The sequence below is a fragment of the Ictalurus punctatus genome, chromosome 27 (genome assembly GCF_001660625.3).
Source record: "Ictalurus punctatus breed USDA103 chromosome 27, Coco_2.0, whole genome shotgun sequence".
Lineage (NCBI taxonomy): Eukaryota > Metazoa > Chordata > Actinopteri > Siluriformes > Ictaluridae > Ictalurus > Ictalurus punctatus.
In genome coordinates this window covers 5,728,193-5,745,318 of record NC_030442.2, presented here as the reverse complement: position 1 = coordinate 5,745,318, position 17,126 = coordinate 5,728,193, and the positions used below count along the sequence as shown (strand labels likewise).

The 17,126-nt window shown below is 40.3% G+C and overlaps 1 protein-coding gene across 3 annotated transcripts in view; it reads left to right on the top strand.

Moving 5' to 3' along the window:
* Positions 1 to 17,126, top strand: part of phf21aa (PHD finger protein 21Aa) — a 71,464-nt gene that overhangs the window by 26,296 nt on the left and 28,042 nt on the right. For all 3 annotated transcript variants that reach the window (XR_008393610.1, XR_006981230.2, XM_017459337.3), the window contains exons 3-5: positions 262 to 354; positions 2,279 to 2,311; positions 2,445 to 2,510. Coding sequence is in view for 1 of the 3 variants with exons in the window: in XM_017459337.3 (XP_017314826.1) it covers positions 262 to 354; positions 2,279 to 2,311; positions 2,445 to 2,510 (192 nt within the window). In the remaining 2 variants the exon portion in view is untranslated. The remainder of the gene's footprint in view (positions 1 to 261; positions 355 to 2,278; positions 2,312 to 2,444; positions 2,511 to 17,126) is intronic.

Here is a 17,126-nt window from a genome sequence, read left to right as displayed (position 1 = left end):
AATATAAGTATTTACATGTTCTCTAATCTCACTCTCTTTCTCTCTCTTTCTATCTCACTCTTTCTTTCTCTCACTCTTTCTTTCTCTCTCACTCTTTTCTCTCACTCTTTCTCTCTCTGTCTCACTCTTTCTTTCTCTCACACTCTCTTTCTTTCTCTAACTCTCTCTCACTCTCCCTTTCTTTTTCTCTCTTTCTCTCTCACTCTCTCTCTCTTTCTCGCTGTCTTAATGATCTCTCACCTTCTGTCTCTCTACCCCTAGGCTGAGGGAGGTGTGGAATTTGGGCAGAAGGGCTTGATGATGGAGCTACAGAGTCTACAGGAGGCTCTCAAAGTGGAGATACAGATTCATCAGGTAATAAACACCGGAACTGAATCCTGGCACAGGAAATCCTGTGTAAAACAAAAGAAGAACTAGTAAATAGTTTCTGAAGTGGGAAAAATAATAAATCAGTATCCATATTATACCACTCTCAGTAATGTAGGGTCCCAGATATCTATCTATCTATCTATCTATCTATCTATCTCTCTCTCTCTCTCTCTATATATATATATATATATATATATATATATATATATATATATAATGTATCCCCCCCCCCCCCCAAATTCTGTTTGAATCTTTTTAAACTTTATTTTCCAGAAATATATATATACGATTTTGATTTCTTTGGGGAGAGGGGCTTGATTATGGAGCTGTAGAATCTGATTGTGTCTCTCAAAATTAGAGTCTGAGCATTGTCATGCACATCGGTAGCAGTATAGGTTGAACTTTCTTGAACTTTGAACTCTACATTATGAATAATGTTTGACCCACATGTACCATATGTATATAAATTTGGTGTGAGCAGTAATACTTTACTACCGTACAATAATGTTGGCATTCACAATTCCATAATACAAAGCACATGACTGTTCATAGTGGAATTAAACATTAGTTTAATATCATTTGGCATTAAAGAAGACGTTTTTCACTTTGCCTTCTGCCTCAGAGTCAGCTCTCATCTGCAGCTAGCCTACAACACCCATAACCATAGTGACAGCATCACAGAAATGCTAAAGTGACTTATTTACCATCCATGATCTATTCAAAATAGAGTAAATCCTTCATAGCCAGTTAATGAAGTGAAATGTAACAGGGGGTTTACTAGGAGGAACGTTTTAAACGATCTCAGCTAACTGTCAGGTTCTGCTCTTTGAAAACAAAAGAACAAGAGCTTATTTTCTCACTCATAATTTTCCAGCAATGTTGAATCATATGAATCATACCATATTAATATTAATAATCATAACATATTCATAAGAAAACCAGTGTGGACGTAGCAGAGACAGGAAACGTTGGGCTCAACGTTGCGAAACGCAGTGCTGCTATATGACGCAGTTCTGCAGAGTCAGGGGTGTGGTCAGCAGACGACTCGGTTAGATTATCTACAAGATATAAACCGTCATGGCCTTGATGGAGGACAGACGAAGTGAGGACTTGGGCAGACCAACAGTTGTATTATGTGTCCTAAAAGTGAAATTACATGCGAGTAGTTAACACTATCGTATATATAATACCCTCATCTTTATTGACGTTATATTGGGCATGTAGTGCACTACATGGGTTCTGCACCAGTATTACCTTATTCACTATATAATGAACAGGAAGCCATGTGGGTTAATGATTATTTCTGTTTAAAGATGAGTTTAATCTTCTTCTTTTTTTAGACTTTTTATTTTAAATATTTAATTACTCATTGTTTTATGTGTTTACATTTGATATAATACTTATTATTATTATTATTATTATTAGGATTTTTTTTTTCTTTTCTTTTTACTTTTTGCTTGAACATTGTTCACATTAATATGCACACTATATTGTAAATAAAACATTCAGGGTATTTAAACATGTCTATTACTGTAGTACCTCAGGACTCAAACATAATTATTTTAGGATTTTTAAGTTTACCCGATCAGCCAAATGTCCCCACAAAGCCAAAGAAGGTCATGCATTCCTGTAACCCTGTGCGGAGTACAGCTGTAAGGAGGCTGGATTTGTGCTGTGACTTGCAGTTCCAGTGTCTGCCTCTAAGAGTCGCTGTGTGAACACCCTGAATTACACTCTGCTTGGCTAACCAAGTATATAAAGAGCACTGAATGATCTGTGTTCTGACTATTCTCTCTCTTTGCTTTTACTCTCTCTTTCTGTCTCTCTCTCTCTCTCAACACACACATACACACCCACAAACACACTTGCATACACACTTATTCTTGTCTCATTGTCATTCTTTCTGCAGAAGCTAGTTGCACAGATGAAGCAAGATCCACAGGTGAGAGCCGCCTCAGCACGAAGACGATGACTTCTCATTCAGCTATGTTAATATATACATACTGTAGAGAGACACAGATATGGTTTCTCAAAGGGATTGTCAGTGATTATGTGTGTGTTTCTTTTGTGCGCAGAACGCTGAGCTGAAGCTACAGCTGCATGACCTTCAGGCCAAGATCACAGTGCTGAGCGAGCGACAGGTAAGAGACAAAAGACATCTGAATCTGTAAAAGAGAGAGACAGCTGGGTCTGTTAGAGGGTTGCGCTTAAAGACAGATGAATCTTGAAGGGGAAAGAGGCACTGACTGAGGAGTTTCATTTAGATTCATGTTTTTTGTTTGTTTTGACAATTATTTTTCTATAATTCTAGTGAGGCAGAGAGAACTGTTTTAAAGCAGAACTGCCTCTCCTGTAGTAGTTACTAGAAGCTGCATAACTGCGTAATGCTTTTACTATTTACTAATTAACAAATAACCTATGTCTGTGATGGTTGTTTACACACCGTTATTGCACTCTGGTACACGTTTCTCAATAACCAAATTGCATCTGTCTCTTGCCTAAGGGATTGACACTATTCTCTAAACAATTCTCTAAACCAGTGATCCTCAGCTGGCAGAGCAGACACAGTAATGTCACTGGACTGCGGCGAGTTGTAGAAAACTTCCGTAGCAGAGCCGAAAAATGTGTTAAAAAACTGGCCACTCTACTTTAAAAAAGCCAAAATGAACCAGGGTGGCTTCTGTAGCTGTTCTTCTTCTTCTTCTTCTTCTTCTTCTTCTTCTTCTTCTACTTCTTCTTCATGCATTTATGTGAAGACGGCAGCTCATTGGACCTGAGACTAGGTGAAGAGCTAGTGATTAGAGGTCGAGCGATAGTTTTCAAAATTGATACTGAGTGAAAACACAACACTCAAAATAAAATATAGCTGAACTTTATTACAAAAATAAATAGTACAGACTGTACCATGAAAAGGTACGGTACTTTTTTACATGATATATATACACACAACCGCAATTCTGAAAAAGTTGGGACGGTATGGAAAATGCTAATACAAACAAAGAGAGTGATTTGTAAATGTAATTTGACTTGTATTTTTTTTAAACACATGAAGAGAAGGTGTTTTACCTAATCAGCTGCATATTTTTTTGAAGATAAATGTTTATTTTGAAATTGATGCATGTAACATGTTCCAAAAAAGTTGGGACAGGGTTAATTTAGGACTAATAGCAATGTGACGAGTTTTTTGGAGCCTCTAAAAAAAGGCCTAGTCCTTAAGAGCAAGGATGGGTCAAGGATCACCAATCTGCCAACAGATGTGTCAGAGAATAATCCAACACTGAGAACAATTCAATTTCAATTATATTTTATTTGTATAGCGCTTTTAACAGTGGACATTGTCTCAAAGCAGCTTTACGGAAATATATAAACAGGGGATACAGATTTTAAATGTGTCAATTTATCTCAACTGAGCGAGCCGGTGGTGACAATGTCGACTAAAAACTCCCTAAGATGATATGAGGAAGAAACCTTGGGAGGAACCAGACTCAGAAGGGAACCCGTCCTCATCTGGGTAAAAACGGATAGTGTGAGAGTAAAAGAAAGTTCATTATGGTTTTTACATGAAGTCTGTTAGTTGAGTCCACTGTTCAAAGGAGACCCGAGTGCAAAACTGCATGTTGTAATTGCAGTCCTGGGGCCTTAGAAGCAACCGTAGTCCCAGCAACCACAGTGAGAATGTCTATGTGGAATTGGAGTAGATGAGAGCTCCATGCAGAGGTAGGGCATCTGAACGGATGAGGCAGGTCCGGAGAGCAGGAAGGATCAGGATCTCTAGTATCTCCATAAAATCATGTGTGGCTCGACAGAAGGAGAACACCATTCCCCAAAGACAAATCGGTAGGATTTTGGGTATTTCACCTTCTACATGCACAATATAGTTAAAAGACATGCATAACGGGGGGAAAATTCTGCTTGCTAAACCAGCTGGTGTTTCAACACCTAAACACTTAATAAATGTTATTAAAAGAAAAGGTTATGTTACACAGTAGTAAACAGTCGACTGTCCCAACTTTTTTGGAGTGTGTTGCAGTCATCAGATTTGAAATGAGATACTGGATTTTTGATTTCCGTGAGCTGTAAGCCGTAATAGTCAAGATTAAAACAAAAAAGGCTTGAAATATTTCACTTTATGTGTAATGAATCTAGAATATATGAAAGTTCCACATTTTTAATTAAATTACTGAAAAAAATAAACTTTTCCACGATTTTCTAATTTTTTTTAGATCCACCTGTGTGTGTGTGTGTGTGTATGTATATATATATATATATATATATATATATATATATATATATATACACACACACACACACACACTATTATTAAATATTAAAGTAAATAAAAGATATCCATCAAAATGGAACCAAAAAGTAACACTCCATATAACAAATAAAGATCTAAAAAACAAATAGATATCCAAAATGAATCGAAAAACACTTCAAATAACACAACAACATCTGTCAATGATAGTTTTTATTTCACCTCTAGAGGCCGCTCTCGTACTGTATAATGACAGCGGAACTTGAAATGGACGCAACCAGGAAAAACTATCGGTGTGGATGTGTGCAGATAACCCATAGTTCCAGCAATCAGTTATCAGTGCCAATTAATCAGCAAAACCACACCAAACCATTTTCCCAGACTTTCATAAAAATCAACTGAAATATGAGTGCAGTGATGCTTAGGAACTGTAAGAGGCTTGAGCAGGTCAGTGGGAAAGTGCCTGGTGGTGCAAGAACATGCAGGTAGGCCTGGACAAACTGTGTTGAGTCTTTTTGTGGGAGGATCCTGTTACTGCCTAGGTTTATTGTGCATAACATGACGTGACTGACATGTGGACCCACTGGATCACTATCTCTCTCATGGTCTGTGGGATGAAAGTTTTCCCAGTGGATATATGGATGAAGCTGGTTCTTTGCTCTGAGCCTGTGTAATGTCATCCGTTATCTCCCACCTTACGGGAGTTATAGTGCAGGAAGATGGCAAGATGATTTGTTCACTGAGATAGCACATGGAGTCCTTGTGAAAAAGAGAGCCGATCTTGGCTTAACATGGATTTAGTCTCTTCACAGAGTCACGTACTCGAGCTTATAATATGTAAAGTAATGAAAGGCTGCTTTATGGTGGAGAAGTTTGGAGGAAACGGAAAGAAAGAGAGAATAGAGGTTGATTTAGATAGAGAGATAGAAGAGTAGAAGAAGGGACCTCTGTCAAGGTGACCAACAGCTCAACTGAACTCAGCTCGAATGAAATTCAGTTTACACTAGTTGATCATTGGTGGCTCTAAACCACCCCTAGGTGTGAATGTGTGTGTGTGTGTGTGTGTGTGTGTGTGTGTGTGAGAGTACGCATGATGCTCTAAAGTATATCCACTGTGTTTTCCCACCTTGTGGCCAGTGTTGCAGGGATCGACTTCAGATCCTCAATCAGGGTTGAATGACTGTATACAGCATTGATGGATATGTTTTCAAATAATCAGTGCAGCATCAAAAACATCCATATTATTAGTATATATATGGCATCAATTTCATGTGATAAGTATCATGGTCGTAAAAAAAAAAAACATACGAATCATAGAATTCAATACACAATTATAGATTCCCTGTGTCTATTATTATAGCCATTACCTGTGTCTATCATTATAGCCATCACCTGTGCCTATTATATCCATCATCTGTGCCTATCACCTGTGCCTATCATTATATATCCATCACCTGTGCCTATCATTATATATCCATCACCTGTGCCTATTATATCATCACCTGTGCCTATCATTATATCTATCACCTGTGCCTATCCCCTGTGCCTATCATTATTATTAGTATATCTGTCACCTGTGACTATCATTATTAGTATATCCATCACCTGTGCCTATCATTATTATTAGTATATCTATCACCTGTGCCTATCATTATTATTAGTATATCTATCACCTGTGCCTATCATTATTATTAGTATATCTATCACCTGTGCCTATCATTATAGCTATCACATGTGCCTATCATTATTATTAGTATATCTATCACCTGTGCCTATCATTATTATTAGTATATCTATCACCTGTGCCTATCATTATTATTAGTATATTTATCACCTGTGCCTATCATTATATCTATCACCTGTGCCTATCACCTGTGCCTATCATTATTATTAGTATATCTATCACCTGTGCCTATCACCTGTGCCTATCATTATTATTAGTATATCTGTCACCTGTGACTATCATTATTAGTATATCTATCACCTGTGCCTATCATTATTATTAGTATATCTATCACCTGTGCCTATCATTATTATTAGTATATCTATCACCTGTGCCTATCATTATAGCTATCACCTGTGCCTATCATTATTATTAGTATATCTATCACCTGTGTCTATTAGTATATCCATTACATGGATACATTGGACATTGTCTCAAAGCAGCTTTACAGAAACATATAAAGACGGGATAGAGATTTTAAGGGTGTGAATTTATCCCTGTTGAGCAAGCCGGTGGTGACGGTGTCGAGGAAAAACTCCCTGAGATGATATGAGGAAGAAACCTTGAAGGGAACCAGATTCAGAAGGGGACCTATCCTCATCTGGGTAACAACGGATAGTGTAAAAGAAAAGGGAAGTTCATTATAGTTTTTATATGAAGTCTGTTTTGTTGAACCGATCCACTGTTCACTAAAGGAGACTTGAGTGCAAAACTGTATGTGGTAATTGCAGTCCTAAGGCCATAGCAGCAACCATAGTCCCAGCAACCACAGCGCAACTGTTCGTGTGAAATTGAGGTCCAAAACCATTTCCATGGTACTTCAAGCGGCACCATCCTCAGCAATCTCAGCAATCTCCAGCCTGCACCGCTTGGGGCCATCCTCAGTTGATGAGAACTCCAACCAGAAGTAGTCAATCAAAGTCACGTGTCTGTGACGTCATCTACTCCCAGCTTACTGATTGGCTAGAGAAGGGCTGTCGGTTTAGAACCAGTAGACCAATGGAGACTTTAATCCTGCCCCCTGGTCTGCATGAAATGTAATTTTTGTAATCATAAGCAAGAACTTGGGAATGAGGGCAAAGAAAACTGAAGCGTGAATGAAAGACAATGAAATTGTGAGCAGAAAATGGGTGGCGGTGGTAGCGTGGGTGTCTCAGGTGGTAGAGCGGGTTGTCCACTAATTGTAGGGTTGGCAGTTTGATTCCCGACCCACATGACTCCACGTGCTGAAGTCTCCTTGGGCAAGACACTGAACCCCAAGTTGCTTCCGATGGCAAGCTAGCGCCTTGCAGGGCAGCTCTGCTTCCATTGGTGTGTGTGTGTGTGTGTGTGTGTGTGTGTGAATGAGAACCAGTGTAAAGCGCTTGTAGAACAGCTAAGGTTAAAAAAGTGCCATATAAGTGTAGCCCATTTACCAAAAAATAACAGAGAGAGCAAGCATCAAAGTTAACCAAGGAAAACAGTTTTTAATTCAGATTATTTTGTGTTCTTTTTGTTAGTTTTTTTTAGATATTTTTTCAATCGTGTATAAGATTCTATGATTTGCGTGTACTGTATATGTGACCACAATGCTTGTGACGTGAAACCGACGCCACACAGATGTGGTTTTTTGATAGAAACATTTCACTTTGTTTTCATTTTCTTCGTGGTTTTGGGGCCAGTGTTTGTTTCATTTTGCTCCAGTATATTTGCAGAGTGTGTGTGTGTGTGTGTGTGTGTGTGTGTGTGAGTGGTGTCCTGAGAACTGAGCATTTTAGATAGTGAGATATTATTTACACTAATGTGTGTAAGCAATTGAGAGAAACTGTGAACACACACATTGGCGTCTGGCCTAGTCCGTTATTCTTGTCTAAATGTTCAGCAAGAGAATTTGTTTGGAAACTTTTGCTAAAAACTGATAGTAGACCAGTAAACTAGTGGCCCAGTCAAACCTGGCAACGGTGCTGAATCTAGATTTTGTAGCAGTAAAGCCTTTTGAGTGGGAGAAGGTGAAAAGAAAGGTAGTCAAGCAACAGAGGAAAAGAGAGAGAGAGCGAGAGCAGTCTCTCTGCAGTGTGTCTGACGAGCTGTATATTCACACAGTGTGAAATCTCCTCATGAAAACACTTTCCACCTGTCGCTTATTGATCTCCCTCCTTCTTCCTGCCTCTCTCGCTTTCCCTCTCAATCCCTCGCTCACTCTGTTCACTCATGCTGAGTACTCTTAAACACCACCAGTTATTGGTGCTTAGGACTGCTGCTAGATCCTCATTTAGAAAGACATAAATGAGGCTGTGACCCTGCCTGAGCTTTGTCCTTTTCTCTCCTTTATGCCTCCCTCGTTTTATTTGATCCAACATCCTCATGCCGGTTTTCCTGCCTCTCGTTGTTTTTGCTGATGATCCATATGTGAAGTATAGGGAATCAAATTAAGAACGTCTTTGTTTTTATTTTCTTATTTCTTCATTTGATCACTTCAGAGGTACATATCAAATATAACAACGCAAAAATAGCTATTAGACGGAAGAGATGGAGTTAAAGACTTTGTTTCTTAGCAACAATAAATGAGTTTCTCACAACCAGTCAGAATGTGTGTGTGCGCACATAGCGGGTAATTTCTTTTCAGTCATAACAAAGTGTGTACTGTGTGTGTGTATGTTTGTGTGTGTGTGCATTTCTTTGCTTGCATGCCAGCTTGTCTGCTAAAAAGCACTTTGTGCATCAGGGCCTCCAGCAGCTCTTGAAGCTAATAAAGCAATGGAATGGACATTAAAGAGAAAATCAACACTAGATGTGAATATATCATTTGAAAACATAATGGTATACATCTCCTCAAAAATTATTGGAACTCGTACGTTGAGGCTTTACGTTTGGGTTTAAGATCAAAAGATGGTTGAGACAAACATTTAGAATTTCAGCTTTCATTCCTGATGTGAACATTAGATGTGTTAAACAACTTAGAACATGGCACCGCTGGTGGCAGACCACCCAATTTTTAGTATTGGAACAGATAGTCATAAATTTCTTAAAGTAAATAACACTCAGTGTGTAATTGCATATTCCTTGCTTGCAAAAACTGCATCAAGCCTGTGACCCACTGACTACACCAAACTGTTGCATTCTTCCTTTGTGATGCTTTTCTAGGCTTTTACTAAAGATTCTTCAGGAGGTGAAATGCTGATCGATTGGGTTAAGGTCTGGTAATTGATTCGGCCAGTCTCAAACCTTCCCCTTTTCCCCCTGATGAAGTTCTTTGTTGAGTTGGCAGTATGTTTTGGTTCATTGTCTTGCTGCATGATAAAGTTCTTCCAGATTAATTTGGATGCATTTCTCTGTAAATTGGCAGACAGATCATTCCTGTAAACTTATGAATTAATTCTGCTGCTACAATCATGAGTTACATCATCGATAAAGATTATTGAGACTGTTCCAGAAACAGCCGTGCAAGCCCAAGCCATGACACTACCTCTATCATGCTTGACTGATAAGCTTCAATGATGTGGATCATGAGCAGATCCTTTCTTCCTCCACACTTTGGCCTTTCCATCACTTTAGTGGAGGTTAATCTTGGTTCAAGAAATTCTGAGGCTCATCTCTGTATTTCTTTGCAAATTCCAATCTGGCTTTCTGATTTTTACTATTGATGAGTTATTTGCATCTTGTGGTATGGCCTATATATTTCTGCCCTTGATGTCTTCTTTGAATATTGGATTGTGATACCTTCACCCCTGCATTGTGGAGGTCGGTGATGTGACTGACTATCGTTTGTGGGTATTTCTTTGCAGGTGACACAATGTTTGTCATCAGTTATTGTTGTTTTCCTTGGCTGACCTGTTTGGTTGTTAGTACAGCAGTGCTTTCTTTCTTTTTCAGGACATTCCAAATTGTTATATTGGCTGTGCCCAATGCTAGTGCTCTGATAGATTTTCCATCTTTTCTCAGTTTCAAAATGAAGTGCTTTTCTCCCAAATACAGCTCTCTGGTCTTCATGTTGGTTTATCCTTTTTAACAACAAATGCAGTCTTCACAGGTGAAACCCAGGGCTCAAACCAAGAGTAGACATTCAGAGCTAATAATTGCTTAAACAATCAATGTAACAGGACACACCTGTCGGTCAGATGTTCCAATATTTTTGATCACTTGACAAATGGGTGGGTTAAAACAAAAGGTGCCATGTTCTAAGTTGTTTAACACATCTAAATATAAATATTAGGAAATGAAAGCTGAAATTCTGGTCTGTGTGGTCTGTTTCATATTCATCTTTTGACCTCAAACCAAAATGTCTTCAGTGTATAGCAAAAACAAAACAATTGGCCTCGCTGTTCCAATACATTTAGATGGGACTGTAGTATACAATAAATGTTAGGATTAGCTGTATCTGATCCTGACCTGGAGAAAGCAGTTGCGCAAAATGAATGAAATGGGTAGTGTATATAATAATGTAGTAGCCTCATATCAGATCAGGATGAAGTACAGGGGATTTGGTCCTGTAGTACATAAAATGAACCATTCAAGTGCACAAATTTTTAGTTGTTGATGCCCCAAGCTTCAGAAGTTTCAAGCATAAAACCAGATCCCTCTTATTTTGGCTACTTATTTAAACCCTGTGTTCAATTCAGTTCATCCATCCATACATCCATCTTCTGTACCGCTTATCCTTCTTCAGGGTCACGGGGGAACCTGGAGCCTATCCCAGGGAGCATCGGGCACAAGGCGGGGTACACCCTGGACAGGGTGCCAATCCATCACAGGGCACAATCACATACACATTCACATACCCATTCATATACTACAGACACTTCAGACACGCCAATCAGCCTACCATGCATGTCTTTGGACTGGGGGAGGAAACCGGAGTACCCGGAGGAAACCACCACATCACGGGGAGAACATGCAAACTCCACACACACAGGGCCACGGTGGGAATCGAACCCCTGACCCTGGAGGTGTGAGGCGAATTTGCTAACCAATTCAATTTTATTTCTATAGCGCTTTTTACAGTGGACATTGTCTCAAAGCAGCTTTACAGAAAAGTTTTTTTATCAGGTTTTTTTTTTAATCAGGGTTTAATAACTGCTAATTTAAGTGATTTAGGTACATAGCCACTGCTTAGGGAAGAATTGATTATATTTAAAAGTGGTTCAATTACTCCAGGACAAATCTGTTTAAAGGAACATGTAGGTACGGGATCTAGTATGCAAGTTGATGAATTTGCTGAAGAGATTAATGAAGCTAGTTCGGTCTCTAAGAAGAGTAGAACATTCTAAACATTGATCTGATATTGCTACATTATCGTCTATAGGGTTAGTTTAATGGTTTTAATTTAATGGTTTTAATTTAATAGCCCGAATTTCACATCTAATATTTTCAATCTTAACAATGAAAAATTTCATGAAATCTTCACTGCTATGTAATGATTGAGTGTTTCTTTGTGTTGTGGTTTTACTCCTATTTAATTTTGCTACCATGTTGAATAGAAATCTAGCATTGTTTTTATCTCCTATTAAGGTGGAGAGATAGACTTTTGTAGCATCGCTAAGAGATTTTCTATAGTTCAGTAGACTCTCCCTCCATGCTGATTGAAATATTACCAATTTGGTTTCACGCCATTTACGTTCTAATTGTCGAGTGGTCTGTTTTAAGGTACGCGTTTGATCGTTATACCAGGGTGCTAGTTTTTTCTCTCTAATTAATTTTCTTTTGAGCGGACTGTTGACTCTAAGCATTCAGTCGCCTGATCGAGTTCTATCGGATCAGACGGTGATCCAAATCTAATTGATGTCTCTGCAAGGTTATTTATGAAGCTTGGTGCAGTAGCTGATGTGAAAGTACGTTTTACGCAGTAGGGAGGCGAGGTGGAAATATTATGATCAATATGTGTTATGAACGAGATAAGATAATGGTCTGAGACAACTTCAGACTACTGAAAAATTACAATATTTTCTATATTTAATCCGTATGTTAGATGAGGTCAAGAGTGTGACCGCCATTATGAGTAGGTCCGATTACGTTCTGATTGACCCCTACTGATCTAAGATGGACACAACCGCTGTTCTCAGAGGGTCTTCGGGGTTATCAAAGTGAATATTAAAATCACAGACGATTAATGCTTTATCTACAGAAATAACCAGGTTTGAGATAAAGTCTGCAAATTTACTAATAAATTCAGTATATGGCCCTCGGGGTCTGTATATGGCCCTGGGGGTCTGTGTTACTTGTGTTTCATCCTATTAAATGTATGTACTGTATGTAGCCATTAATTGGACAGGAGTTTGTAATTTATATAAGTAGTTGTTAGTACACCAGTGGTTTCTTTCTTTTTCAGGACATTCTAAATTGTTGTATTGGCTGTGACTCTGACTGATTTTCCCTCTTTACTCTTTTCTTTTGCTTCAAAATGGCTTGCTTTCCTCCAGTAGACAGGTGTCCTGTATGAAGGTTTTTCCTTTTTAACAACAAATGCAGTCTTCACAGGTTTAACCCAGGGCTCAAACCAAGAGTCGACATTCATAGCTATTAATTGTTTAAATAATCAATCTAACAGCACACACCTGTTCTCTCTACATAAATCTCATGTAATTTACTTTTATTGCTAGTATAATGTCACCTAGATAGTGGCATCTTTTGGTATATTATTTTTTCTAATTGTAGTTCAATAAAAATGCAGTCCCTCCAGGCTTTTGGAATTGCGAAAGCAAAATTGAATTAATGCAGAATTAAGAAAACATCACAATATTTGCAGGCGCTTGCAATGTTTCAAAATTACCACAGATTTTCCACAGATTTGGGCGGAGACATCATCACATCGTGCATTCAGCGAAAGCCCTCTTTAATTCACATGCATCGAACATGAGTACAGCTAAAAGGTCTCATTAACAACAAACAATTTCGTGCAATTGCAATTTCGCAAATTTTGAAAAAAGCCGCAGCAAAATCAAGCATTTTGGCCGCAACGATCACAGAAAAAAAACTCCCACTGAAAACTGCATAGTTATATAATAACTACAAACCCATGGTTAGGACTTGTGCTGTTTCGGGATGCAACAGCGCCACAAACCTACAAATCCTCACTGAACTTATGATATTAGAAATATGGCAGAGACTTAAATCATTCACTGACGAATAACATCGAAATAATAATGACACAGTGCACATTATTATAGGACTTTCACACCATGCCTGTTCCCCTGCTCTTAAACTCCAGATCCTCCCCTTCTGTTCTCCAAAAATGCAGAAACGCTGACTAATCCTGATGAAGCGATAATCACGATTCCTCAACTGAAAAAAGTGTGATTACATCTACTGTACATGTTTAAGAGAAACACTACACACTAAAGTATTCTACCTCTTTTAGTTTTTTCGTCTACCCTCTTGTGTCATTCTCTGAATCCTGATTTCTGTGCAGGCCTAAGTGTTGTCTGGTTATTTGGAATGAAGCCCGATAAACCAGCAGCTGTTTCAGTGCTTCAGCTGCGTCTCAGGTATTGGACTGAGCAATGTGTGGCATCTGTTTCTTTTGTTAAGGCTTTGAAAGCCCAGCCACAGCCACACACGACTCTGCAGATAAGCTGTATGTGGGTTTTGAAAAACCCACTGGTCTGGATATAGGGAAAAAAAATAATGTGTGTGTGCATGTTTTTAAAAAAATCTTTATTTAAGAAAATGGATGAATCTCAAAAGAGAGCTATGTTCCCGGCTGTGCACCCACACTCCCCTCCTCTCTTATCGTGATTGTCTAAGTTTTGGGTTAATTGAAATGAAAGATAGAATGCTTTGTGAATCAGCCTGTGAGAGCCAGATCAGCACTTCCATGCTGTTCCTAATGACTAGATGTGCACTAGTGCTGAGAGAGAGAAATGTGGGGTGGATGTGTGTGTGAGGAAGCAGGCAATGTGAGTGGAATTTTAATCGGAAGCTCAGAGCTGGTTAAATACCAGCACAGAGAGTGACAGCAAGCAGAAAGATCCTCATAGCTAGTCTTTGGGTGTGTGTGTGTGTGTGTGTGTGTGTGCGTGTGTGCGTGCTCAGGTATTATCGCTATCAAATGAAAAATGAAGTGACATTAAGGACAAAGGAAAAAACATCCGAAAAAAAGGAGGCAGCATGTCTTCAGCAGAAAGGGAGAGAGAGAGAGACTGCATCATCTATTGCAATACTTATTCACCCTGTCACACTGTATATGCTTGAAGAAGTTCTAAACCTTTTACACATTCTGGCATACAAATTCATAGCTTGTTTTTACGCACATATAAGCACACCACCATGCACACATCATTACGTAGCTGCTCGCGGAACGGCACCACTGCTGTCATTTCTATGAATCCTAGTTTGTACTAAAATGTCTAAAGGTTGAACATGGCAGTTTCTGGCCTAGACAACTTTCCATAGACAAAACGCCAACATGTTGTACACTATATGGCCAAAAGTTTGTGGGCACTTGACCATCTCACACACGTGCTTTTTAAACATCCCATTGCAGATTATAATAACCTCCACTCTTCTGGGAAGGGTGTCTACTAGAGCGTGGCTGTGTGGATTTCAACATTAAGCCACAAAAGCTTAATGCTTAGTGAGGTCAGGTGCTGATGTCAGGCGAGGAGGCCAGGGGTGCAGTCTGCATTCCAGTTCATCCCAAAGGTGTTCAGTGGGGTTGAGGTCAGGGCTCTGTACATGCTTCTCGGATTTTTCCAATCCAGCCTTGGCAACCCATGTTTTTGTGGAGCTCACTTTGTGTACAGGGGCACTGTAATGCTGTAATATGATTGGGCCTCTCATTTCCATTGAAGGAAATTATAAATCCACAGCATACAAAGTGTCCACATACTTTTGGCCACATCGTGTATATGAATGCTTCTGAAACCACGTGGTAGTCTTGTGAGCCTGGTGTCTTTCCCCATTGCACAACTCTATTTGGTTAGCATTTGCAGCTCTGGCCCACTATGCCTACGCACACATGCCCCTACTTCCCAACAGCACATATGCTGACCATATACAGTGCATGTCATCCACAAATTTGTGAAAAACACAGCAACATCTACAAGCGAAATGAAGTGCTTAGAAGCAATTAGGGCATGTGCGCTCTATTTGCATGATAAACCAACACCATTTAGTATTTGGGCAAGTAGGGCTTAAAATTTTACCTCAGGTTGAGCCTTACGGATTTTGAAAATCGGTCCACCATCACCAGAATGGTCGTGTTACCCTGGGATTCTGGAAGGTCCGTGACAAAGTCAATGGAGATGTGGCACCAGGGGCGTTCCGGTACGGGTAGGGGTTTGAGTTACCGGCCGGTAGTGTTCGTGGCACATTACATTGAGCACACGATGAGCATGAAGCCACTATTCGGCGTACCTCCCTCTCCATGTTAGGCCACCAGTACTTGGCCCGCAACAGATGGTAGGTGCGGTGTGCACCTGGGTGACCCGTGGCAACAGATGTGTGGGCCCAGACAATGAGTTCCTGTCAGTGCCGCTCGTGCACAAATTGTCTTCCCAAGGGGCGTGCTGCTGGAACCTGTGACCGGGGAATGCTCGCTAAGGTTTGATCCAACTCCCACTCCTGGGCACTGATAATGCAGGGTGGGGAAATAATGAACTCCTCGTGGTTCCTCCGATCCTCAGTGCTGTCCAGACAAGAGAGGGCATCCGCCTTAGTGTTCTTGACCCGGGTCTGTACGACAGGGTGAATTGGAACCTTGCGAAGAATAGTGACCAGCGGGCTTGACGAGGTGATAAACGTTTGGCGGTACGTAGGTACTCTAGGTTCTTTTGATCTGTGAGAAGGGAGAAGGGGTGTGTTGCCCCCTCCAGCCAATGCCACCATTCCTTCAGGGCTAGATTTACGGCCAAGAGTTCTCTATTGCCCACATCATAATTTCGCTCTGCTGGTGACAGTTTTCGGGAAAAGAAGGCCACAGGGTGGAGCTTGGGCATCTCTCCGAACCGTTGTGAGAGGACGGCTCCTACTCCAGTCTCGGACGCATCGACCTCCACCACGAACGGCTTGGACGGGTCGGGGTATTTGGTGATGGGGGCAGTTGTGAATGCCTTCTTGAGTTGCTCTAGTACTGCTTGGGCAGCTGTATTCCAGGACAGGCATTTTGGCCTCCCTCTCATCATGGACGTCAATGGGTGTGCTATGGAGCTGAAATCTCTAATGAACCACCTGTAAAAGTTTGCAAAACCCAGGAATCTCTGTAGCTCCTTCACAGTTACTGAGGTGGGCCATTCTACTTCTGCCTGTACTTTACCTTGGTCCATGGTGAGCCCTCAGGGCTGATGATGTTCCCCAGAAACGAGATGGTGTCCTTGTGGAATTCACACTTTTCGGCTTTGCCATAAAGCTGGTGCTTGAAGAGTCTTTGTAGTACTTTCTGGACATGTTGGACGTGCTCCTCCTGGGAACTGGAATAGATCAAGATGTCGTCAATGTACGTAATAATTGTACGTCCCAGCATGTCCCTTAGGACGTCATTTATTAGGCACTGAAAGACCGAGGGGCGCTAGAGAGCCCATACGGCATTACCAGATATTCATAGTGGCCTTCCACTCATCTCCTTCTCTGATCTGGACCAGGTTGTATGTACTGCGGAGATCCAGTTTAGTGATGATGGTGGCAGCTCGGAGTTGTTCGAGGGTGACCGGAACTAACGGAAGAGTGTAGCGCTACTTGATACAGCATTGATTAAGACCCTTGTAATCGATGCATGGCCTGAGCCCTCCTCCCTCCTTGTCCACAAAGAAAAATCCTGCTGACGCAGGGGATGTGGATGGTCTTATGTAGGCCTGTTGCAATGCC